Genomic DNA, 23,910 nt, shown 5'->3' on the forward strand with positions numbered 1-23,910 from the left:
AACAACTTTCTGCTTCACTTTTCTTTTGGACTGTGTTAAAGAATTGTAGTCGAATCTGCCTTTTTTTTGTTGTTTTTTCTTTAGAGATTATGAAGCTAGGCAAATTTTGTGCTTTTTGGGTTAATAGAAACCAGTTCTAGGTGATTAAGTATGATCTTAACTTATTGATACTGTGTTTTACTTTGTAATATTGTACTGTGGATAAAACTATATTGAGCCATGGAGTTGGAGTTTACAAAAAGAGCTTTTCACTTTGCCAAAATGTTACAATTTAAAGGCAGCATAGTCTTCAGCTTTCCTAATCTTTTTTCTTAAGAGCTAGTGTCTTTTTTTGTACACTAAAAAAAGCTGAATGCTGATTTTGCAACATATAATAAATTCACTGTATTGGAAAACGAGCAAACCATCAGGTTGTACAGTTCTTTTCAGTGCGAGGAGAATCCAAAGGGAAAGGTGAGAAATGGCTGGTGTGGAGTTTGGGAGCAGGAAAATTAAAGGAATTGAGTTGGTTGAGGGGGATTCAAGTAGGGAAGAAACAGAAGGAAAAGGTGCTGGGTGTGGATAGTCCATTTTTTGTCATTTTTTTTGCTCTTTGGAGAAGGAGAAGATGCGAAAAGCGACGGAAGGGGAAGAGCAGAGGCTGAGCGACCATCTGGACCACGCTCTGCACCATCCACTTCAGTTTGGGGTCGTCTTGCAAAAGTTGGACTCTGATCCTCGTGGGCCCCTTCTGACTTGAGGCATTCTGTGATTACAGATGATTATATTTAGTTGGAGATGTCCCCGCGCGTGGCGGGAGGTTGGACTAGATGAGCTGTGAAGGTCCCAACCCAAACCACTCGATTCTCTTTGGGGAAGATTTTTCTGGTGGGATCAGCGTTTCCGTGCTGGGGTTTTTCTGCCTTCAACGCCAGTCTTTTTGGGGGAAAAGCTGCTTTTGAAGAGGTGCCCATCGCTGGTGGCGGTTGGGAGGGTCCCAGGAGCGTGACGACCCAGGTTGTGGTGGCTTTCAGTGACAGCACGTGGCTCCTGGGGGGGTCCGGACCTCACAGAGGATCAGAAGGGGCTGAGCCGAGCTGGGTTTGACGTCTGAGCTTGCGTGGGGGGTGAGTCACGGAGGGGACAGCGATGCTGCTGATCTCCCACCCCCGGCACTGAGTCACGCAGCTCCAGCTCGGGATGCAAACAGCAGCTGGAGCGAGATTTCTGTCCCTTTTTTCTGCTCCTTTGCTCTGGTCCTGCCTCCTGCAGCATCCCTGGCTCCGCTGCTCGCCGCGGCTGGAGCAGGCAAGATAAACCAGGGGAGAAAATTGTAATATACACTAAATATCTTCTGTTTTCCTTCAGTGCTGCTTTGGGGTCCCCCCCTTCAGCAGCAGGTGACAGTGACAGGTTCCCATGTGCTGGCAATAAGTCTTAATCCACCCATGTCCATCCCCAGCCCACAGTGGATTCTACCTCCAAAATGGCAAAATATGGAGAAAGGGAAGATAATCCAGCAATCAAATAATGTCTTAAAAATGCCTTATTATTTTTTTTTTAAGGTAGGGGGAACAAGGAGGGTTCTGCTCACTCCTGTCTCACCACCGTTGACCTTGGAGTTGACACAACAGCGCGATGCTCCCACGGCCAAGGGTTCGCTCACCCGGTTAACGGAGCCAGAGCCGAGCGGGGCTGGTTGATGCTCATAAATCCCCAAATCCTCAGGTTTTGACTTCCAAACGCCACCTCTGAGCCAAGCTGCACCCCCCTACATCCCCCCTTTGCCATCATTAATTCCTCTCTTGTGTCAGCTGCACCCCTGGGGTGTTTGGCTGCTGAAAGGCTGGGGACGTGCGTGGGGACGCTGGTGCAGGAAGGGTCCCCGTCCCCTCCTCTCCCAGCTTTCCTGGGGAAATTCTTCCCAACCGCTGGCAGCTCCGGGGTCACGCACTGAGCTCATTAACTGGGAGCTGCCCCAGTGGAAATTTACTGGCTGGATCGGCGGTGCCAGGGCCAGCCCGGCTCTGCCGCTGCCTCCTCATCCTCACCCAGCCGGGACCGTGGCCGCCGGCCCTCCCCAGGGACAAGGAGCTATTTCAGGCTGTGTCCGTCTGTCCCCTCCATGCAGGTTCAGGAGGGTCCCCGGGCTCTGATAATTTGGGTCATCCCAAGGAAAAGTGTCACTTTGCACCAGATCAACTACAAGATGCCCCTAAATTGGGGCCACGCAGACGCGGGAGGGCAGAGATGATCCCGCGGTGTCCTGGCTGTCCCAGGATGCTCGAAACGCAGCGAAAGCCCCTCGGGATTTTCCTGTGCACCTTTTGCTCATTTATAGGAGGAAGCTCATTAGAATAATTTGTCCTTGACACGGTCTGATGGTGCTGGTCCCTCTTGCAGAGCGGCTGCTGCACGGCCGAGCACGACCATCCCGAATCGGCCGTTCGTCCCTTTCCCCGCGTGGGTCCGTCCTTGGGGACGCGGCACCTGGAGGGTGACAGTACAGGGACAGGGAGGACAAGGAGCTGCGAGCGGAGATGAGGAAGGGTCAGAAACAAGGAAGAAACCCAATTGTGAACAGAGGAAAACGTGGCCGGGGATGTTTGTGCTGCACAAATCTGGGGTTGCTTGTGTTGGCCTTGACCTGCTGGGGGGGCAAAGGGGGGTCCTCCTGTGTCCCCCCCACAGCCGAGCCCTTCCCAGCGCACCCAGCATCCCTGATTCGCGCAGAATCCGGCCCTGAACCTGCTTAGAATGAACCGCGGGGGGAGTTTGTGCCACGATGGTGGCTCTTGGGGGAGTTTGTGGCCAGGACGCCCGTTCCCGGGGATGGAGCCGGGGGGGTCCGCTGGAACGGGGGGGTGTGGGCACCATTGCTGGGGGAGCGGGCCGGTCGCTATGGCTCTGCGGCTCCCCTGGCCCCCCGCCAGCCCCCCGGCAGCTGGGGAGCGAAGGCGCTTTGGGCGGCCGGCCCGGGCTCGCGGCCCACGAGCGGGTTGGGCGAGCGGGGGGGGAACGAGGGAGCCCCCGCTCATGCGGTGCCGAGCGTGGGAGGAGTGGGAAGGGAGTGGGGGAAGGAACAATGGTGGGAGTTATGGGAGGGGGGCAGAGAGAAAAAAAAAAAAAAAAAAAAAGGGAAAAGCAGTGGAAAAATACCAGTTCTGGGCCCCTGGCAGCGCTGCCCGGACCCTCCCCGCCCCAGGATTATTGTACAAAGAAATGTTATTTTTGTTTCAATAATTTGCTGAGGCACTGGCATTCCAGCGCGGGGCTCGTTTTGTCCTCCAGCCCGGCACCAAGGGATCATTGTTCCTCCATGGCCAAGGGGCCGGACGCGGCCCCCCCGGCACCCCCGTGCCCACCGCCGCCTCTCCCCACAGCTGCCCCCCGCTCCCGGCAGGTGCCCCCGGCGTTGTCCCCGGTGGGTCCCGTCCCGCTGGCTGCCAGGAGGGCGGGTGGCGACGCCAACGTGCCCCCGCGGAGCCGGGGCCCCGGGCGGGCGGTGGGTGGCGATGCGCGGAGCCGAGCTGTCCTCGCCACGTCTGCGGGGAGCGAGGGTGGGGAAGGGGCCGGGACCCGCCCGGGCGTTGCTCCTGCTCCGGGGGCTCCTTTGAAGCGGGTCCTGCCCATTGAAAGGCGGCCGGAGCCGCGGGGGGGTGGCGGAGCGGGGTGCCAGCCGCGGCCCCTCGCTGCCTTTTCTCGCCGCTCCCATGGCTGAGATGTGGGGTGCAGCCTCAGGCGGGGCCTGGCTGCCCCCCCGGGGTGCGGGCTGCGGGGCAATGTGGGGAGGGGATGTGGAGTGCACATGGTGGGGGGGCTGCAGGCTGCCACTGCCACGACCTTTGGGGCGCCCATGCCAGGGGCTGCAGGGCGGTGGGGGCTCTGGGGTGCCAAGGTGGTTTTTGGGGTGCCCACACTGGGGGCTGCAGGATACCGGCGTGTGGATGCCAGGGGTTCTGGGGTGCTCGTATGGGGGGCTGCAGGGTGCTGGTGCCGTGACCTTTGGGGTGCCCGTGCCAGGGGCTCTGGGGTGCCAGGGTGCTGGTGCCATGGTTTTTAGGGTGCCCATGCCAGCGGCTGCAGGGTGCCAGCTCTGAGATGCTCATGCTGACAGCAGCAGGGTGCCGGGGACTTTGGGGTGCTGGGGGCTCTGGGATGCTGGTGCCCTTGGCTGTGGGACACCGGTGTTGGGGTGCCGGTGCCGGCCGCCGCAGGACACCGGTGCAGGGATGCCCATGCCGGTGGCTTTGGGGTGCCAGGGGCTGCGGGGTGCTGCTGGCTTCGGGGTGCCGGGGACCGCAGGACGGCGGTGCCGGGGTGCCGGCGGCGGGGCAGGTCTGGCAGCACCGTGGGAGCAGCGCCGTGCGCCGGTGCCCGCGGGCCGGTGCCCGTGGGAAGGCGCAGGGTGCAGGAAACCGCCGGCCCGGGACGCTCAATGGCCGGAAGGCGGCGGCGGGACTCCCCGGTCCCGTCCCGGGCCCCGGCGCCACTTCCCCTTCCCGGGTCAGCGGCCGCTCCCGCCGCCTTCACCTCCCGGACCCCCCCCGGTAAGAGCCGCCGACGGGACCCGGGGCCGCCCGCACCTGCCGCGGGACAAGCGGGAGCGCGCGGGGGGGCGAGGGGGCGGCGGGGCACGTGCGGGGGGGGCGGGGGGGGGGCGGGGCCGGCGGGGGGGGGCGGGTCCTGGGAGCCGATTAAGCGGCGGGAGCCGGGGCGGCCGCAGCCACGATCGCATCATCCCCCGCGGGGCAGCACCGGCAGCGGCTCCAGCGCGGCCCGGTGAGTGCCCGGTGGGTGCCCGGGGGGTGCATGGTGGGTGCCCGCGGGGAGGGCGGGGGCGGCCGGGATGACATTTGGTCTTTGGCGAGCGGGGGCGTCCCCGGATCGTGTGGCCCCGGCCACGGCGGGGTCAGCGCTTGTCCCCGTGTCCCCTCTGTCACCCCAGGGTGCAGGGACATCCTGTGTCCCCTGCATGCTCTGCCATCTCAGAGCTCTGGGACAGCCCTGTCCCCGTGTCCCCTATGCCCTTTGCCACCCCAGGGTGCAGGGACAGCCCTTGTCCCCGTGTCCCCTGTGCCACTGCAGGCAGTGGGGACAGCCTGTGTCACCAGGTCCCCCGCATCCTCTACCGCCCCTGGGTGTAGGGACAGCCCCGTCCCCAAATCCCCTCCACCCCTGGGAGTGGGGGTAGCCCTTGTCCCCATGTCCCCTCTGCCACCCCGGGGTGCAGGGACACCCCGTGTCCCCTGGGTACATCCCTTGTCCCCTATGCCCTGCTGTGCCCCCTGCCACCTCCGGAGAGGGGACAGCAAGGACAGTCCCGGAGCAGGACGGGGTCCGTGCACCCTCCTGGCTCGCTGGGCTCTCAGTGAGTTCCCGGGCTCGGGGGGGTCCAGGGCGGGGACCCTCACCCCCCCGTGGGAAGGGGACACGGTGGCCGCCCCACCGCCGCCACCGCGCTGGGAGGCCGCGGGGCACGGAGCCAACGGTCCCCACCGGCGGCACAGCCTGGCAGCGAGCGGCGTCCCGGCAGGGCGGGGGGACCGGGGGGCCCGGCGTGCCAGGCCTGCGGGGCTGACACCCATTTCCTTCTATTCCAGCTCCGGGAACAATGGCAGAGACATTCCTTGTGGAGAGCCCCGACGTCACGTACAGCAAGGACTTCATCGAGGCCAAGTACACGTACAGCACCGTGCACGTCTGCACCGAGAACGGCGTCACCAAGGTGGGGACAGGGGGCTGGCGGGGGGGGCTCGGTGCCGGTTCTGCTCGTCCCCGCGTGTCCCCTCTTCTCTCTCACCTTCGCGGCTCTGCAGGTGCGACCGTGCTCCACCCGCTTCACCTTCCGGACGGGGCGGCAGGTCCCTCGCCTGGGGGTGATGCTGGTGGGCTGGGGGGGCAACAACGGGACGACGGTGACGGCGGCCGTGCTGGCCAACAAGCTGGGGTTGTCCTGGATGACCAAGACGGGGCGCAAGGTGGGTGTCCCATGGGCGGTGTGCGGGGATGGGGACGGTGACACAGAGCTCGGCTGCTCCCATCTCCAGCTGGGTCCTGCACCCTGATTTTTCCCTGCTCCTGTGGAGGTGGTCTGCAACCCCGGCCCCCTGTTTTGGGGGTGCTGGGGAGCTGGGGACCCTCTTGTGCTGGTGGCTTCATCCTCATGTTCTCCATGGCAGAAAGCCAACTACTACGGGTCCCTGCTCCAAGCCTCCACTGTCTGCCTGGGCACCGGCCCCACCGGTGACGTCTACGTGCCTTTCCGGGACCTGTTGCCCATGGTGCACCCCAACGACATCGTCTTTGACGGTAGGTGGGACTCCGGGGGGACCTGGCGCTGGGGTGGGGGGACCCTGAGTGGTTGGTCACCCCGTGTCTCCAGGCTGGGACATCTCCTCGCTGAACCTGGCGGAGGCCATGCGGCGGGCGGAGGTGCTGGACTGGCCGCTGCAGGAGCAGCTCTGGCCCCACCTGGAGAAGATGAAGCCCCGACCCTCCATCTACATCCCCGAGTTCATCGCCGCCAACCAGGAGGAGCGAGCGGACAACGTCCTGCGCGGGTCCATGGCTGAGCAGGTCCTGGTGGGGTGGTGGTGCTGGAGGGGGGACACAGGCGATGGGGGGGATGCCACCGTGCTGACGTGTCCCCTTTTGGTGGCATCCCAGGTGGAGCAGATCCGCAGGGACATCCGGGACTTCAAGGAGACCAGCGGGGTGGACAAAGTCATCATCCTCTGGACGGCCAACACGGAGCGCTTCTGCGATGTCACACCGGGGCTCAACGACACCGCCGACAACCTGCTGCGGGCCATCGAGGTCGGGGGACAGGGGAGGGGACCGGGGAGGGCGACGCGGCCACCCTGGTGGTGCTGAGCCTCCTTGTGTCCCCGCAGCAAGGCCTGGAGGTGTCCCCATCCACGCTCTTCGCAGTGGCCAGCATCCTGGAGGGCTGCGCCTACATCAACGGCTCCCCCCAGAACACCTTCGTGCCGGGGGCCGTGGAACTGGCCGCCCAGCGCCGTGTCTTCATCTGCGGCGACGACTTCAAGTCGGGTCAGACCAAGCTCAAGTCGGTGCTGGTGGACTTCTTGGTGGGCGCCGGACTCAAGGTACGTGGGGACAGGGTGGCCCAAGGCGGGGGACCTGCCTGTGACAAGGGGTGACCTGTGCGCACCCCCCCGCCCAGACCACGTCCATCGTGAGCTACAACCACCTGGGCAACAACGACGGGAAGAACCTCTCGGCCCCGCAGCAGTTTCGCTCCAAGGAGATCTCCAAGAGCAACGTGGTAGACGACACGGTCCAGGCCAACCCCATCCTCTATGGCCCCGAGGACAAGCCCGACCACTGCGTGAGTTGGGGGCCAGGTTGGGGACACGGGATGACAACGGGGAGGGGGGGACAGGGCGGTGACGGGGCGTCGCTTGGCAGGTGGTGATCAAGTACGTGCCCTACGTGGGGGACAGCAAGCGCGCGCTGGACGAGTACACGTCGGAGATCATGATGGGCGGCACCAACACCATCGTCATCCACAACACCTGTGAGGTGCGTGGGTGTCCCCGGGGGGGCTGGCGCGTCCCTGGTGGGTCACTCACCCCCGTCTGCCCCTCGCAGGACTCGCTGCTGGCCAGCCCCATCATCCTGGACCTGGCCATCCTGACCGAGCTGTGCCAGCGCATCAGCTTCTGCACCGAGGGGGACCCCGAGTTCCAGGGCTTCCACAGCGTCCTCTCCATCGTCGCCTTCCTCTGCAAGGCCCCGCTGGTCCCCGAGGGCACCCCCGTGGTCAACGCGCTGTTCCGCCAGCGCAGCTGCATCGAGAACATCCTCAGGTACCTCGGGGTGTCACCTCCTGCCCGCCCCCTGCCCGTGCTGGCGCCCGCGGCTTGCGGAGGTGTCCCTGTGCTTGACGGGCGGGTGCCAGCACCAGTGGGTCCCAGTGCCCATGGGTGCCCAACACCAGTGGGTCCCAGTGCCCAACACCAGTGGGTCCCAGTGCCCATGGGTGCCCAACACCAGTGGGTCCCAGTGCCCAACACCAGTGGGTCCCAGTGCCCATGGGTGCCCAACACCAGTGGGTCCCAGTGCCCAACACCAGTGGGTCCCAGTGCCCGTGGGTGCCCAACACCAGTGAGTCTCAGTGCCCAACAGCAGTAGCTTCCAGTGCCCTTGGGTGCCCAACACCAGTGGGTCCCAGTGCCCATGGGTGCCCAGCACCAGTGGGTCCCAGTGCCCAACATCAGTAGCTTCCAGTGCCCATGGGTGCCCAACACCAGTGAGTCTCAGTGCCCAACAGCAGTAGCTTCCAGTGCCCTTGGGTGCCCAACACCAGTGGGTCCCAGTGCCCATGGGTGCCCAACACCAGTGAGTCTCAGTGCCCAACATCAGTAGCTTCCAGTGCCCATGGGTGCCCAGCACCAGTGGGTCCCAGTGCCCACAGGTGCCCAACACCAGTAAGAGCTGGTGCCCAATACTGGTGGGTACTGGTGCTTGGTGCCTGTGCCACCAGTAGGTCCAGTGCCCATCACCAGTGGGGGTCCCAGTGCCTGCGGGTGCCCAGTACTGGTGGGTACTGGTGCTCGGTGTCTGTGCCACCAGTGTGTCCCAGTGCCCAGTGCATGGGCTTCCCAGTGGGTCCCAGTGCCCAGGGGACTCCCCAACACCAGTGGGTCCCAGTGCCTGATACACGGGGCTCCCAGTGGGTCCCAGTATCAAATGCAAGGGGTTCCCAGTGGGTCCCAGTGCCTCCCAGTGCACAGGGCGCCCTGTTCCATCACCCCCCTCCCCAGTCCTGGGGTCCCCATCCCTCACCCCCCTCTTTTTTCCCCCCCCCAGGGCCTGCCTGGGGCTGCCCCCCCAGAACCACATGCTGCTGGAGCACAAGATGCAGCGGCCGGTTCCCAGCCCCAAGCGCTCCTGTCCTGGGGGGGCTGCCTGCCCCCTCGCCCCCAAAAAGACACTGGGGGCCACCCAGCTCAACGGGCACCCCAGCCCCAGCACCCCCCCCCGGCCGGGCCCCCCCCTGCACGTCGACGGGGCCGACTAAGGGCGGGCACCTGTTTGTATTTCATAGCAGCTTTTTAGGGGGGGGGGGTGGATTTAGGGGCTGGGGGGGGACACGCATCCACGACCTGTGTCCTGCCCACCCCTGCTCCAAGCACTCGGGTGCTGTCTGGCTCCGAACTCGAAACTGTGAAGCTTTGTACCCGCAAATAAACCCAAAACACATCGTGTGCCCCCCCGGTCTCACCTGGTTCCTTGTTTCCCCCCCGCACCCCAGCCCCGGGTAAAGCGAGAGCCGAATGCCGGCGCCTTCTGAAAAAAAATCAAATTACATTTATTGATGCGGGGGGTGGGGGGGGCGGGTGTTATTTTTGTTGGTTTTGGGAGGGTTTTAAATTTTTTTTTTCTTTTTCTTTTTCTTTTTTTTTTTTTTTCCGGGGGGGCGGGGGGAGTTCCCCCGTTTTGTTTTGATAAGCAACAGGGTCTCTAAAGGCTCAAGGGACTAGAAATTGGTGGGGGGGTCCCTACACAGAACGACTATGGCTGGGGGCTGTACAGGGTGGGGGCCGGGGTGCGCCGCGGCTTTTTTTGGGGGGGTTGGGGGGGGCTCTGAGGTCCTTTCTGTTATAAAAGAGGAGAAAAAAAAAAATTCAGAAAAAAAAGAAAGAAAAACACACCAAAAAAATTCCTTCATATTAAAGTTTTACAAGTGGTCCCTGGGCGGGGGGCGGGGGGGGGCCCGGTCTGGCGCTCGGGGAGGGGGGGCCGGGGATCACAGTGCTGGCTGAGCACACAGACAGGGTTGGGGGGGGCCGGGAACCCCCCTGCGGCCTGGGGGGGCTGCTCTCTGCACTGGGGCCTGCCCTATACAGCGGGGGGGGGGCGAGTGCTCCATGGGGGTGTATGGCTTGGCCCCCCCCCCCCGCCTCCCCAGCACAACCTGGGGTGCCCCTGGCTTTTGGGGGGGCTGTGCTGGCAGGACAGCCCCCCCGGGGCTTTGGCAGGGCTGGGGGGGTGGCTATGGGCTCCCCCCTTGTGGGATGGGGGGGGTGGATGCCCAGTAGGGCACTGGGAGAACTGGGAGGGAGTGAGCGCCCCACCCAGAATGGGGGGGTGGGGCATTGCTCATTAGCATTTCAGCTAATTGTAATTAAGTGCATGTGCCCCAGCTGGGCAGCAGGCCAGGCTGGGTGGGGGGCGCAACGCTGTGATCCGCCCCCCCCGCCCCAAAATCCTCCTCCTGGCACTACCTGCCATTGTGGGGGCACAGTGCCATGAACGCCCCCCACCCCCAAAAAAAAAATCAGCTTCCCCCCCCCCAATCTGTGCCTCCCCTTCCCCCCACTCCAGCACCTGCCCCCACACTGGGGGGGGTAAAATTTGTGTTGGGGGGGGGCAGGTCCCAGTGCTGGGGTGGGGGGGGTCCCTCCCCAGAGGCGGGTGGGCAGTAAATAAGTCGCGTGACTTATTTATAATTATTATCAATTTTTTTTTCTTGTTGCTGTTTAGTGTTTTGGGGTGGGGGGGGCTGCTGGGGGGGGGGGAGTGTCGGTAATTATTATTAATTATTTTTCTCTTGTCTGGCTGTCGGCGGCCTCGGCGCTGGGCTCACACGCTCATTGTCATGCTGGGCGAGTACTAGAGAGAGCGGAGACACCGGAGGGTTAATGGGATGGGGGGGGGCACACGGGGGGGGGGGCACACACACCACTGCCCCCCCCCCACCTCACGCCTCCCGGCTGCTTGGCCAAGGCGAAGAGCCCCCCGCTGGAATCGGGGTGGGGGGGTCGTTCCGCCACAGGGATTTGGGTGTTGACCCCCCCCGGCCCCGGCCGCCGTGCCCCCCCCGGGCCCCCCGCCCTCGCCGCCGGCCCCCCCGGGGGTCCCTTACGCTGTCGCTTTGGAAGGGGTTTAAGAAATTGCTGCTCAGTTCGGCGTCGTCCCGGGGGGTGCCGGGGGGGTTGCTCAGGGCCCCCAGGTTACTGGGGGAGCTCTGGGGGGGGGGGGAGAAAAAAAATATGTTAGTGGGGGAGGGGAATGGTGTGGGGGGGGTCATGGGGTGGGGGACGGGAGTGGTGCATGGGGTCCTGGTGCATCGGGGGGGGTCTCAGTGCATGGAGTGGGGGGGTCACTGTACATGGTGGGGGCAGTAAATGGGGTCCCAGTAAATAGGGGGGTCCCAGTGCATGGGGGAGTCCCGGTAAATGGGGTCCCAGTAAATAGGGGGGGGGTCTCAGTAAATGAGGTCCCAAAAAATATCAGGGAGTCCCAGTGCATGGGGGGGGTCCCAATAAATGGGGTCCCAAAATAGGGGGGGTCCCAGTGCATGGGGTCCCAATAAATAGCAGGGGGTCCCAGTGCATGGGGGTGGAGTCCCAATAAATGGGGTCCCAATAAATAGGGGGGGGGTCCCCAATCAATGAGGGGGGTCCCAATCAATGGGGGGTGTTCTCAGTGTACGTGGGGGTCTCAGTAAATGGTGTCCCAGTGCAGGGGGGGTCCCAGTGCAGGGGGGGGTCCCCACATATGGGGTTCAGGGTCCCCACACCCACCTTTGGCAGCCCGTCCATGTCCCCGGAGCCTGCGGGGGCGACAGCAGCGCGTTAGTGCCCCCCCCACCGCATGTCCCCCCCCCCGCCATGGTGGGGCCCTGCACGCAGCGCGGCCGCCCGCAGATGGAGCTCACGGGCCGTGGGACGAGGCCACGTGGGGCTGGGGACACCCCCATGTGCTGGGGGGTGGGCAGGAGGACCCCCCCCCCACGGCCGGAGCGGGGTTTTGGGTGCGGGGCGGCGGGGCACCCACCTAATGATCCGTTCATGTGATGCGGCTCCATGGCGCTCATGGCACCCATGGGCCCCTCCGGTCCGGGCCCCATTGGGAACTGGAAGAAAAAGGGCGGGGGGGGGGGGTGAGAAATGGAGGGGGGGGGCAAACCCCTCCCACAACCCCCCCTTTGCCCCCCCATCCCCGTCACTCACGTTCGGCCGGTTCCCCCCGGGTCCGATGGGGTTCATCATGGTGTACATGTTCCCACTGGAGTTGGTGGAGTCTGGGTGGGGGGGGACACATGGTGGGGCCGTGAGCGTGGCACCCCAAATTTCCCCCCCCAACTCCAATGTTCCCCACCTCTGCATCTCAGCCCTGCGCACACTCACCTCCCGGGCTGGGCAGGATGGGGGTGCCGGGGGGGCCACTACCCCCGGGAGGGCCCTGGGTGGGGAGAAGAAAGAGGTGGGTTTTTGGGGGGGCCACAGCGGGTTTGCTGCAGCACAGCCCACCCCCCCACGCACCCCCATACTCACCACATAGTTCCCAGGGGACGAGGAGGAGTAGGCGATCTGGGGGGACACAAGGAGGGGGTCAGCATGGGGGGGGCGCAGTGCCAGCACCCCCATGTCCCCAGTCCCTCCACCTCCAGGTGTCCCCCCCCATGACTTACAGAGTTGGCGTTGGGGTTCGGCCAGGGCCCGCGGCCACCGGGGCCCCTGGAAGGCAATGGGGACAGTTAAGGATGGAAGGGGGGGGTCCTGCCGGAGTCCCCCCCACCCTGCGGGGCCACCCGGCTCCCCCTGCCCAGCGCTGGGGCTGGGGGGACTGGTTCCTTACATGTTCATGGCGGGGATGCCGGGGCCGGCCAGCGAGCTGGGGGGGGGACGCATCCCGCTGCCATAGGTCTGCGGGGAGAGCAGGGGGGTCAGTGACAGCCCTGTCCCCATCCCCGTCACCCTGTCTCCTTGTTCCCAACCCCATCCCTGTATCCTTGTCCTCAACTCCATTCCCATCCTGTATCCCTGTCCCCAACCCCATTCCCATCTTGTATCCCTGTCCCCATCCCCATTCCCATCTTGTATCCCTGTCCCCATCCCTGTCCCCAACCCCATTCCCACCTTGTATCCCTGTCCCCATCCCTGTATCCCTGTCCCCAACCCCATTCCCATCTTGTATCCCTGTCCCCATCCCTGTATCCCTGTCCCCAACCCCATTCCCATCTTGTATCCCTGTCCCCATCCCTGTATCCCTGTCCCGAATCCTATTCCCATCCTTGTATCCCTGTCCCCAACCCCATTCCCATCCCTGTATCCCCATCCCTAACCCCACTCCCATCTTGTATCCCTGTCCCCAATCCCGTTCCCATCCTCTATCCCTGTCCCCACATCCCCGTCCCCCTCACCTGGGGGGCCATGCCGGCCATGCCTCGCGGGGGGTTCATGCGCTGCATTGGGCCCCCCATGCCGGGATGCCCTGTGCACAGGAAGCGGGGGGGAGAGGCGTGAGACCCCGCAGTTCCCCCCCCCTCACCTGGGAAGTGTGGGGGGACAGGGACACGGGGACAGGGACCCCCCGACTCACCCTGTGACCGTGCAGGATCCATGGCGTTGGGCAGCAGCGGCTGGGAGCCGGGGACACCCACGGGGGGCTGCGGGGAGGGGGGGACACAGGTCAGGGTGCTGCGGGACCCCCACCCAGAGGCATCTGCACCCATTTTGGCATTGGGGGGGGTCAGATCCTCACCTGGTTCGGCATCCGGAGGGGGGGCCGGGGGCCACCGGGGTAGCGGGGGGACATGAAGGGCTGCAAGAGAGGGAGCAGCGGGGGGTGAACCGGGGCTGGGGGGGCTGCGGCGTCACCCTGGGGGGCTGGGGGGTGCGGGGCTCTCCTGTGGGCACTGCGGGGGGCAGCCGGGCTGTGCCCGGCCTTACCTGGCTGTGCGGCCCCAGCATGGGGGGGGGGTTGTGGGGCGGAGGTTGGGCGTGGGGCGATGGCTGAGAGCCCGCGGGTCCCTTCAAGAGAAATAAAACACGGTTACGGGCGGGGGGGCCTGGGGAGGGGGTGCAGCGGCCCCCGGGGGGAGCACCCCAGTGGGGGGTGTTGGGGGGGGCACATGTGGCTGGAGAGGGCAGCACCAGGGGGATGGGGGTGTCTGGCTGTGCTGGGGGAGGGTCTGGTTTGTGTAACCCCCCCGGCTGCACACATATGGGGCACGGGCGTGTGCACACGGTAAGGTCATGCAAACGTGGGGGGGGCACAACTGTCCCCAGCACCGCGTGCACGGAGCCTGGCACGCACGGGGGCTGGCACACGTGTGCTCATGTGTTTGCACACGTGTGCTCTCACACGTACAAGTTTGCACACACACACGTGTGCGCTCTCACATATACGTGTTTGCACACATATGTACACGTGTGCTCTCACACATATACATCTGCACACACACGTTTGTGTTCACACCCACGTTTTTGCACACCCACGGTGCCTGAGCGCACACACACACGTGCCCTCCGTGCACACGTCTGCATCACGCACAGCTCTGCAGGGACACGCGTGCACGCTCGGACCCCACACCCCAACACGCTATGCTCACGTGTGTGCACACGCACATACCTGCACGCGTGCACATACGTGCACACACGCCGGCTCACACGTGGACAGTCCCACACACACGTGCACAAGCAGGATGACACCCCTGTGACCACCGAGCCCCGCCCCGGACCCCATGCATGGTTCGGGCAGGTACCTGAAAGAAGGCGGGGGGCATGGGCCCCCCCGGCATCCCCTCGCCGGGGGGCAGGTTCCCCATCACCGGGCTGGGCGCCGCCGCCGCGCTCTGTGGGGAGAGGAGAGCTCAGCACCGGGGTGGGGGGGCGGTCACCACAGCCCCCCCCCAGCCCCAAGGCCACCTTGTCCCCACGTCCCCAACCAGCCATGAAACCACCGCGGTGACCCCAAGCAAACCCTGTGCGAGCAAGAGGGCAGCGCGGGGAGAACCGGGTGCCAGCCCCTCCTAACCAAACTGGGGGGGCTGGGGGGCTGAGGCCAGGCCTGGGGGGACCCCGTGGGCGCGGGCAGGGGGCCCCGGCCCCCCCTCGCCTGCCGGCCCCGTCCGGGGGGAGCTGTTAAGGGAAGGAATGTGCCGGTTTTCCGGCTCGGCCCCTCCGCCACAACTGGTTTCAATTTGGAGGAGAAGAGAAAGCGGGGGGGACCTCGCACTGCCCCCTCCACCCGGGGGGCCCCCACTGCCCCACGGCCCCCCCAGCCCTGCGGGGAGAAGGGGCCCTGGCTGCGTTTGAAAGGGACATCACCCAGTGACGGGGGATGGGGTGGGGGCACCCATGGGTGCTGCTGGGGTGGAAATGGGGTTGAGGGGAAAGGGGAGGGTCCCATGGGTCACGCATCACACCATGTACATGGGTCACAGCTTTGGCTGGGGTGGGGGGCACGGGCAATGTGCTGCCCCCCCCACCATGGTGGGGACTGAATTGGGGCCCCCCCGACACTCAGAGATGCAGAGTTGCCATGGCAACAGGTGGGGGAGTTTCGGCTCCTCCTGCAGCCTCAAGGTCAGGAGGGAGAAAACAGGACCCGGGGCGGGGGACAAGGGGGATGCAGGCTAAGGGGGGGGTCCCCACACCTCTGCACCACGGGGGGGACCCCAAAATGCTGCTGTCACTGCTCCTCCTGCTGCCATGCACAGGCCAGACCCCCCGGTGATGGAGGGGGGCCACTGTCCCAATGATGCTCGTGGTGGGGTCCCCACGCACCCCGAGTGGGGGCAGCTAAGCAGCACCCATGGGGGCGGTGAGGGCCACCCACCCCACACCAGGGAGCCCTGATTTGTGCCGTGGGGACGGGTTTGGCACCGGGATGGGGACACGGCTGTGCCATGGGGTGCAATGGGGGGGTGGGAGCTGCGGTTCCCCCCACAGCGGTCCCCGGCTCTGCCTGCCAGGCAGCACTGCCATGGCAACGCGGCCTGACCCGCGCCACGTCCCCGGCGTCACCGCACCGGCAGCCTCATTAATTCCAGCATGGAAATCAGCTCTGCGCCGCGCCGGGGGCCGGGGGTGGCGAGGGGGGGGCCCTGCTGCAGCCCCGGCAGCCCCCGCGCTGCTGGCGCAGGCACACGCGTGCCCATGGGGACCCGCTGTCCCTGTGATGGTGACAGGTGACCTGGTCACCCCCACCGGATTGGTGCTCCTGGGGGGTGCTGAGGACCCTGGGAGGGTGCAGGCGGGAGCGGCTCTGGCCCCGCTGCAGTGGGATGGGGAGAGGGTGGGGGGCACCATGTCCCTCGTGGCCTCCCACGTGCCCCAGCAGCCCGAGCCCCAGGGCACCGCATGTCCCCAGCACCCCATACCCCGTGGCAGTGGGGACCTCACGGCATCCGGCATCCCCCGGTACCAGGGAAACCGCAGCATCCTGCAGCCCCCAGCACCACAGCCCCCACAGCATCCCCCAAGGCACAGCACTGTTTGTCCCACAGCATCCTGCAGCATCCTGCATCCCACATCCCACAGCATCACCCTGCATCCGCACCATCCTGCATCCCACATCCCACAGCATCACCCTGCATCCGCACCATCCTGCATCCCACATCCCGCAGCGTCCTGCAGCATCATGCATCCCCGCATCCCGCAGCATCCCACATCCCACAACATCCCACAGCATCCTGCATCCCACAGCATCCTGTAGCACCCCACATCCCACAGCATCCTGCATCCCACAGCATCCCATGGCATCCCACGGCATCCCATGGCATCCCACGGCATCCCACGGCATCCCATGGCATCCCACATCATCCTGTATCCCTGTGGACCCCGCAGCATCCTGCGTCCCTGGGCCCCCGCACCACCACCCATCCCGGAGCACGGTACCCCCCAGTCCCCCCCACAACGGGACCCCACTGCCCCAGGACCCAGTTCCCCTCCTGCCACCCCCCGTGTCCCCCCTGCCACCCGCAGCCCCGCGGGCGGCTGGGCTGTTGACTCTGTGCCAATGATTAACTCGCCCAAGGCAGCGATTGGCAGTGGAGCTGCTGGTGTGGGGGGTTCCCACTGGTGGTGGGGGGGGGGTGTCACCGAATCCCAGGGCCGCAGTGACACCCCGGGGCACAGGGTGAGGCAGGAGGGGACCCCAACCCCACTAGAGTGCCCCCCGCTTGGGAAGCAAGAGCCTGTTACTTTGCCCACGCTGTGGGATGGGGTTGGATGGGGGGGGGTGGCCCCTGTCCCCATGGGGGGGGATGGGCACACGGGGGCATGCCGGGGTCCCTGGGTGGGGGCGGCTGAGCCAGGGCCGCAGGGATTACCCCCCCCACGCTGCCCTGCAAAATAGGTCAGGCCGTGCTGGCGAGGCCAAGGCTGGCAGCGCCGTCATTAACCCCCCCACCGCCGGTCCCTCGGCACCGGGGGGGTCTCACTGACAGGGGGGCAGCGCCGGGGGGGCGCAGAGCCCCCCATCCCCTGGTACTCACGTAGTCGTGGAAGGCTTTGGCCTCGCTGGAGTGCTCACAGGTTTCCCGGCGGTCGGGAGCAGCACAGTACAGGTCCCAGAAGACGCTGGAGCGGGGGGACAGCAGGTCAAGACCCCCCCAACACCCGTCCCTGTGTGTCCCCCCCACCACCATCACCCTCTGTGCCCCCCAGGGCATCCCCCACTGTCGCTGAGCCCGGTCACACTTGTGTCAATTATGGCCAGAGGGGTGGGGGGCAGTGATGGGTGGGGGGGGGCAGTGTTATCTGTGTGTCCGTGTGTCCCCCCCCACCCCGGTGTGGCGGGGCCTCCCGGCTCCGGCACTGCCGCCTGTTTTCCCTGGAAACGGTTGCTACGGCCGGAGCCCAAATTCCTGGGACTTTACATCAGGCTGCAGCATCCCGGGGCGGGATGGGGGGTCCGGCCGCCCGCGCCCCCCCCGCCGGGTATTGAGGTGGGAACGGGACAGAGGAGGAGCCGGTGGGGGGTGTGTGTGTCCCCCAGCACTGTTTCTGGGTGACCCCCCGGATTTGGGGTGCAGCGGCCAGGAACTGGCAGTGGGAGGGTTAAGGGACTGGAAGGCACCATGTCCCCCCCCCATAAATCACCAACTAATCATTTATTGGAAACGGCCACATGTGGCGGCACCGCGGCGCCCGGCACGGCCACATCCTGCGCCCGCCAGCTGGGGTGACACCTCCAGTTTGACCCCCCCGGTCCCCCCAGCATCAACATCGCCCCCCCAGGGTGCTCTGCTGGGGCCCCCCCCAGGTGCGGGGGGTCCGGTCGCGGGCTGGGACCCCCCCCCTCGCCCCACACTTGGTGCCAAATTGGATCCATCTGGAGGGGCCAGGCGGGGGGGAGGGGGGCGGGGATGGACCCCCCCCGAAATCGCTGATGGGAAAAGCAGAGCAGCAAGTCTACGGGGTACAAAGTGATGTGGCAGCAGCGTGGGGATCGGGTTGGGGGGGTCCCAATCCCAGCCCCAGCGCTATGGGGAGGTGGGGGGGTTCCAGTCCTGCTCCCAGCCCCCCCACCAGCCCCCCTGTCACCCCAACTCACCACCACCAGGAGTGCAGGAAGCCGGGGGGCTCCCCCAGCGTGATGTTCTTCTCCCATCGGATCTGCGGAGAGAGGGCACGGGGGGGGTCAGGCATCGCCTTCCCAGGCCTGACACCCCGGGGATGGGCTCTGGGGGGGCTGCAGAGCCGCAAATCCATGGGCTGGGGGGGCCGGGAGGTGCTCCCCCCGCCTCTTACCTCCGACAGGAAGGTCTGAGCTGATTTCTGGGCCCCCACGTGCAGCAGGTACTCGTAGACGTACAGAGCCAGCCTGCGGGGACACGGGGACAGGGACCGGGTGTCACGGCCACCCCCTGGGACCCACCGTCCCCAGGGTGCCCCCGCTGCAGTGACAGCATCCCCGCGGCAGAGCACGACGGTGACAGCCCCATCCCACACACCCCAAAAAGAGAGGGACCCTGAGTGACACCGAGGGACGGTCAGGATGGAGCCCCCGTTAAATAAGTGTGGAAATAACGAGGGGGATTCGATGTCACCTCCCAGCAAGGGACCCCCACCACGGGCATCACGGTGACACCGAGTCCCACGGGTGACACCAGCCCACAGCAAGTGGCGCCATCCCCGGGGCGGCCACCCCGGTTCCCATCACTGGGATGAGTCAGGGATGGGTGACACGTCCCATGCGCGATGTGGCCGAGGGGTGAGTGACACCGTGGGTGTCCCCTGGTTGGGGACTCCTCGGGGGACCCTGTTCCCGGCACTCCATCACTCCCCCGGCAGCGGGAAACAGGACCCGCGGGGGTGGCCGGGCCTGGGGGAACCATGGGGGCTGCAGCCGCCCGGCTCCGGGACCGATGAAGCCCCCGCCGGGGACACCGGTGGCCCCAAGCCCCGGTGGGGACGGTCACATCGCCGGGATGCGAGGTCACGCTCCCGGTGCCCCGGGGGATGGAACGGCCGGGGGGACCATCACCGCCCCTGGGTATGGAACTGCCCAGGTAGACATCACCGCCCCCGGTGCCCCGGGGGGTGAACTGCCCAGGTAGACATCACCGCCCCCGGTGCCACGGGAACTGCCGGGGTAGACATCACCGCCCCCGGTGCCCCGGGGATGGAACTGCCCAGATAGACATCACCGCCCCCGCTGCCCCGAGGACATCGCGGCTCCCGGTGGCCCCGCTGTCCGGCCGAACCCGCCGACTCCCGCTGCCCCGCGGCGGCTGCCGGTGCTCCCCGGCGGGGCGGGGCCGCGGGGGGGTCCGCCCGCCCCTCCGACCCCCCCAACCTCCCGTCCCGTCCCCGCTCCCCCGGCGGCCGCCCCGGCAAACTTCCGCGCCCCCCGGCCCCGCTCCCGCCCCCCGCCGCCGCCGCCGCACTCACTTCTCGCGGGCCTGGCCGTCCGAGGGCACGCCGGAGCCCTTGCCCTTGGCGTACATGCTGGGGCGGCGGCGCGGTCCCGGCTGTCAGCGGCCCCGGCCCCGCTCCCGGTTCCCCCCCGCCGCCATCCCGGCCCCGGCCCCGGCCCCGGCGGCTCCGGCCGCGCACCCGCGGGGGAGCTTGAAACCGCCGCGCCGGGCCGGGGGTCCCCGCGCGCCGCCGCCTCCCCCCGCGCGGCTGTTCCAGCAACGCCACCCGCCCCCCCCCGCCCGCGCCTGCCGCTCTTAAAAGGGCGATGGCAGCGGGGCCGGTGGTGGTGGGGACACCCGGGGATGGAGGAGATGGGAGGGCGCGGAGGGACAGTGACACGAGGGGATGGACACGGACACAGCGGGACACGGACACGAGAGGGTGGACACGGAGGCGAGGGGGGACGCGGAGGTACACGGGGGCTGGGGGGAGTGGGCGCGGAGATGGGGGACACGGGGGGACACGGAGAGGAGGGGGTGGCGTGGATACGGACGCGGTTGTCACAGAGGGACACGGACACGAGGGGGTGGACACAAGGGGGACACGGACACGAGGGGGGACACGGATGTGGAGGGGTGGGCGTGCGTGGACACGAACACGAGGGGATGGACACGGACACGGTGCACACGCGGCCGTGGATGTGAGAGGGGGGACACGGACACCAGGGGGCGGACGTGGCCTGGGTGGACATGGGGACGTGAGAGGGTGGACACGGAGGGACACGGACACGGGAGGAAGGACACGAACACCACCACAGCCTTGGGGGACACTGACATGAGTGGCGGACACGGGGGGATGCGGCCGTGGGGAACAGCGGGGTGGGGACACCCCGGGGACACGGGCACCCCCACGCACAGACCCTGGGCCAGGAGCAGCCCCAGCGCAGCTCGGGGGCTCAGAGCAGCACCCCGGAAAGGGCCGGGGGGCCGGGAGCGACCGGGGGCGCGCTGAGGAGGGGGGTGCTGCCCTCTGCCCCCCCCGGGGCCGGTGACGCCCTGGCAGGGTGACACGGGACGTTGGGACCCGCCCGTTCCTCTTCCCGCACCCCTGCCTGCGCCAGAGAGGCGGCCGGAGCGCAGGCAAGTTGGGGTGCTGGGGCTGGGGGGGCAGCAAAGCACCCCCCGCATCCCCGGGGGACGAGAGGGAGCGGGGCAGGTGCCAGACTGGGCTGCACTGGTTTGCACTGGGAGGGAGAACTGGGGGTCCGCGCGGGCGGGCGTTGCTGACCCCCCTGTTTCTCCCCAGGCGCCTGGCAGGGTGGAGGGGCCATGGGTCACCCTGCAGCCCCCATGTGGGTCCCCATGGGTCACCCCACGTCCCCTCTGCTGCTGCTGCTGCTGCTGCAGCCCTTGGCCGTGCCGTGGGGCTGCGACGCGCTGGGCAGCGTCCCGGCCCCCTGCTCCTGCTCCCCACACAACTGCACCGTGTCCCCCTGCCACTGCCTCACGGCCCACGGCCACATCCTCAATGTCACCGATTTTCACGCCCGGGAGTGCGGGGGCAGCGTGGGGCTGGTGGCCAAGGTGGCCGGGGCGGCCGGCGGGGTGGCCGTGCTGCTGGCGGTCACCGCCGTGGTTTGCTACCGGAGGAGGAAAGCGGCTTCTGCTGGCGTGGGGTGGGGGAAGCAGGAGCCCCCCGCGGCGCTGGGGCAGCCCCACTACATCAGCCGGGGTGATGAGGTCGGTGGCAGCGACGCCGGCACCGCGCCGGAGTATGAGAATGTGTTTGTGAGCCGGCGTGCTGGCCAGGGGTGGACACCGCGGTGGCAGGAGGAACGGTACAGGTGAGGGACTGGCTGGTGGGACATGGCCCGTCCCCTCCCCGGCTGGGCTGGACTGTGCCGTGGTGTCCCAACCCAGCCAGCTCATGTTGGGCCATCCCATCCCATCCATCCCATCCATCCCGTCCATCCCATCCCACTCCATCCCATCCATCCCATCCCACCCCATCCCATTCCATCCATCCCATCCCATCCATCCCATCCCATCCAATCCAGTTCACCCCACCCTCTCCATTCCATCCATCCCACCCCATCTCTTCCCACCCCAACCCATCCATCCCATCCATTCCATCCCATCCCATCCCATCCATCCATCCATCCATCCATCCATCCATCCCATCCCACCCCACCCTATCCATCCCATCCCATCCCATCCCATCCCATCCCATGCTGCGCTGTCCCATGCCACCCCCCCAGTGCCACCCCCCCAGTGCCACCCATCCCGTGCTGTCCCCTCCCCAAGACCCAGCCACTTGCTGGGGCTGAGCCCTTTTCCCCACCCGCACCCCCAGAGCCACCCCATGACATTTGGTCCCCCATCGGGGACCGGCCACCCCTGACCCCCCGTCACCTAGGCACAGTGTCACCCCTCTGTCCCCTCCCCAGGTCCCAGGTCCCAGCAGACGACGACTATTTCCTGGAGGGCGAGTCAGTCCCCGGGGACCAGCCCATCTACGCCAACACGCAGAGAGCCCCCGAGGACATCTACATTGTCCCCGACCAGTGAGGGGCCAGGGGAGCTTGGGGGGGACTGTGGGGTGACACTTTGACTCCCCCTGATTCTGCCCTGGTGTCCCCCCAGCCCAGAGGGGATGGGGATGGGCACTCCCCATGGCTGACACGGGGACACACGTGTCCCCACGCACTCATCCTGCCAGGGACGCCTCTCTTGGGGGGCGGGGGGTATTTTAATCCCCCCCCACTTTTGCCCCAGTTCCCACTGTGGTGTGAGGGCTGACGTGTCCTCCCGGGGCCGGTGGCCACCGACCGCAGGGTCACCTTGTCACAGCGTCTGCCGGAGCCGTCTCGGCTGGTGACACGCGTGGGGCCCCCCTGGAAAGTGGGGGGGGCGTGGAGTGACCGCAGCCCCCGGTTCCTCTTCCCCTTTCAGCTGCTGATGGCGAGTTGCACGGCGCACGTGCATTTGGGGACATCTTGGCGGTTGGGGACATCCGGGCACTGGGTCACCCGCACCCCTCCCCTTTTCCTGCTAAATCTGCCGATTTTGGGAACGGAGCAACATGCCGTTTTATTTTTTAATGCTCCTGGCAAAATCCCTGAGCCCGGTGCTGTTGGGTTGTGCAGCCCAAGGGGACCGGCAGCCTGGTGACATGGGGACCCCCAGGGCTTGTCCGGGTGTCCCCACGGCTCTGCCTGGGTCCCTTGAGCTCCAGCCCTCGTGATGCCCCATTAAATGGTTTAATTATCTTAAATTACCTGCGTAGCTCGTGGTCTGCTGGGAGCCCTGGGCAGGACACGGGGTGGCCGTCCCAAAGCTGGAGGTCCCTGGAGAAAGTCCCTGAGCCCCCAGAGCCCAAGTCCCCAGAGCAGGGGTCCCGAGGGACCAGGACCATCAAGGACAGGTCCGCAGAGCCCATATCACTTTGGCCCAGGTCCCCAGAGCGGAGGTCGCTGAAGCCCAAGTCCCTCAAGTCCATGTCCCCAGAGTGGAGGACATCACAGCTTGTGTCCCTCAAGTCCTGGTCCCCAAAGCCCATATCTCCAGACTGGAGGTCCCCGTATCCCATCGCCCTCAAGTCCTGATCCCCAAAGACCCCATTTCCAGGGTGGAGGTCCCCATATCCCCTATCCCTCAAGTCCCGGTCCCCAAAGCCCATGTCCCCAGACTGGGCGTCCCCATATCCCCTATCCCTCAAGTCCGGGTCCCCGAAGCCCATGTCCCCAGGCTGGAGGTCCCCATATCCCACGCTCCCCAAGCCCAGGTTCCCACCAGAAGCTGCCAAGGGACCGAGCAGCCCAGGACACCCCCAGGACGCCCCCAGGACGTGCTGGAAGAGGGGACAGGACAGAGAGGAGCTGTGACCAGCAGAGCCGCCCCATCCTGTGGCAAGTCCCTTGGGGACAATGGTGTGTGCCACCGACCTCCGTGCTGGCAGAACCGGGGGGGAGCCAGGGTTTCCCCACACACACAGCTGAGATACCTGGAAATTGGGCATCACCCACATCCCAGCTGGTCATCCCGCTGGGGGGGTCAAGGCTGTGCGCAGCGCCCATCTGGAGGACATAAACAACTCAAAGGTCTCTGGGAGCATCACCCAGGTGTTACTCACCCCCCGGGGCAGGGATCGAGCTGGTCCAGCCCTGGAAAACTGTAAGGATTTACCGGAGAATCCACGTGGAGCAGGTGTGGCTGAGGGGCCGAGCTGTGGGACCCCCAGCTGAAGGTCCCTGCTCAACCCCGTCCTCTTGGAGACCCCCCAAAATGTGCAAGAGGAGCCGCCA

The 23,910-nt window shown here is 66.1% G+C and overlaps 4 protein-coding genes across 6 annotated transcripts in view; 2 read left to right on the forward strand and 2 right to left on the reverse strand.

Annotated features, from left to right (window-relative positions):
* The window catches only part of REX1BD (required for excision 1-B domain containing), a 133,390-nt gene that overhangs the window by 63,839 nt on the left and 45,641 nt on the right, over positions 1 to 23,910 (reverse strand). The gene's annotated exons all lie outside the window — the stretch shown is intronic.
* On the forward strand, positions 4,403 to 9,359 carry ISYNA1 (inositol-3-phosphate synthase 1). 2 transcript variants are annotated; one of them, XM_065652589.1, is made up of 11 exons: positions 4,403 to 4,529; positions 5,583 to 5,707; positions 5,799 to 5,960; positions 6,162 to 6,291; positions 6,365 to 6,558; positions 6,649 to 6,798; positions 6,876 to 7,091; positions 7,169 to 7,333; positions 7,414 to 7,527; positions 7,597 to 7,814; positions 8,818 to 9,359. In XM_065652589.1, exons 1-11 carry the CDS (start codon positions 4,418 to 4,420, stop codon positions 9,026 to 9,028), a joined length of 1,797 nt encoding a protein of 598 aa, XP_065508661.1. In that variant the 5' UTR covers positions 4,403 to 4,417; the 3' UTR covers positions 9,029 to 9,359. The 2 variants fall into 2 exon arrangements, with proteins under 2 accessions (XP_065508661.1, XP_065508662.1); XM_065652590.1 differs by lacking the exon at positions 4,403 to 4,529 and adding an exon at positions 4,671 to 4,761 and having other exon boundaries at positions 8,818 to 9,357.
* SSBP4 (single stranded DNA binding protein 4) lies at positions 9,339 to 19,855 on the reverse strand. 2 transcript variants are annotated; one of them, XM_065652593.1, is made up of 18 exons: positions 19,641 to 19,855; positions 18,498 to 18,570; positions 18,301 to 18,362; positions 17,240 to 17,324; positions 14,504 to 14,593; positions 13,689 to 13,769; positions 13,501 to 13,560; positions 13,339 to 13,405; positions 13,160 to 13,230; positions 12,595 to 12,662; positions 12,428 to 12,473; positions 12,291 to 12,326; positions 12,144 to 12,198; positions 11,967 to 12,037; positions 11,791 to 11,869; positions 11,538 to 11,566; positions 10,877 to 10,978; positions 9,340 to 10,623 (listed from the first exon to the last, which is right to left on the reverse strand). In XM_065652593.1, exons 1-18 carry the CDS (start codon positions 19,694 to 19,696, stop codon positions 10,594 to 10,596), a joined length of 1,161 nt encoding a protein of 386 aa, XP_065508665.1. In that variant the 5' UTR covers positions 19,697 to 19,855; the 3' UTR covers positions 9,340 to 10,593. The 2 variants fall into 2 exon arrangements, with proteins under 2 accessions (XP_065508666.1, XP_065508665.1); XM_065652594.1 differs by lacking the exon at positions 13,689 to 13,769 and having other exon boundaries at positions 9,339 to 10,623.
* On the forward strand, positions 20,916 to 22,851 carry LOC135999201 (uncharacterized). The gene is made up of 3 exons (XM_065652756.1): positions 20,916 to 21,450; positions 22,054 to 22,170; positions 22,559 to 22,851. The coding sequence occupies exons 1-3, from the start codon at positions 20,936 to 20,938 to the stop codon at positions 22,563 to 22,565; spliced, it is 639 nt and encodes a 212-aa protein (XP_065508828.1). The 5' UTR covers positions 20,916 to 20,935; the 3' UTR covers positions 22,566 to 22,851.

This window comes from Caloenas nicobarica, chromosome 27 (genome assembly GCF_036013445.1).
Source record: "Caloenas nicobarica isolate bCalNic1 chromosome 27, bCalNic1.hap1, whole genome shotgun sequence".
Classification (NCBI taxonomy): Eukaryota; Metazoa; Chordata; class Aves; order Columbiformes; family Columbidae; genus Caloenas; species Caloenas nicobarica.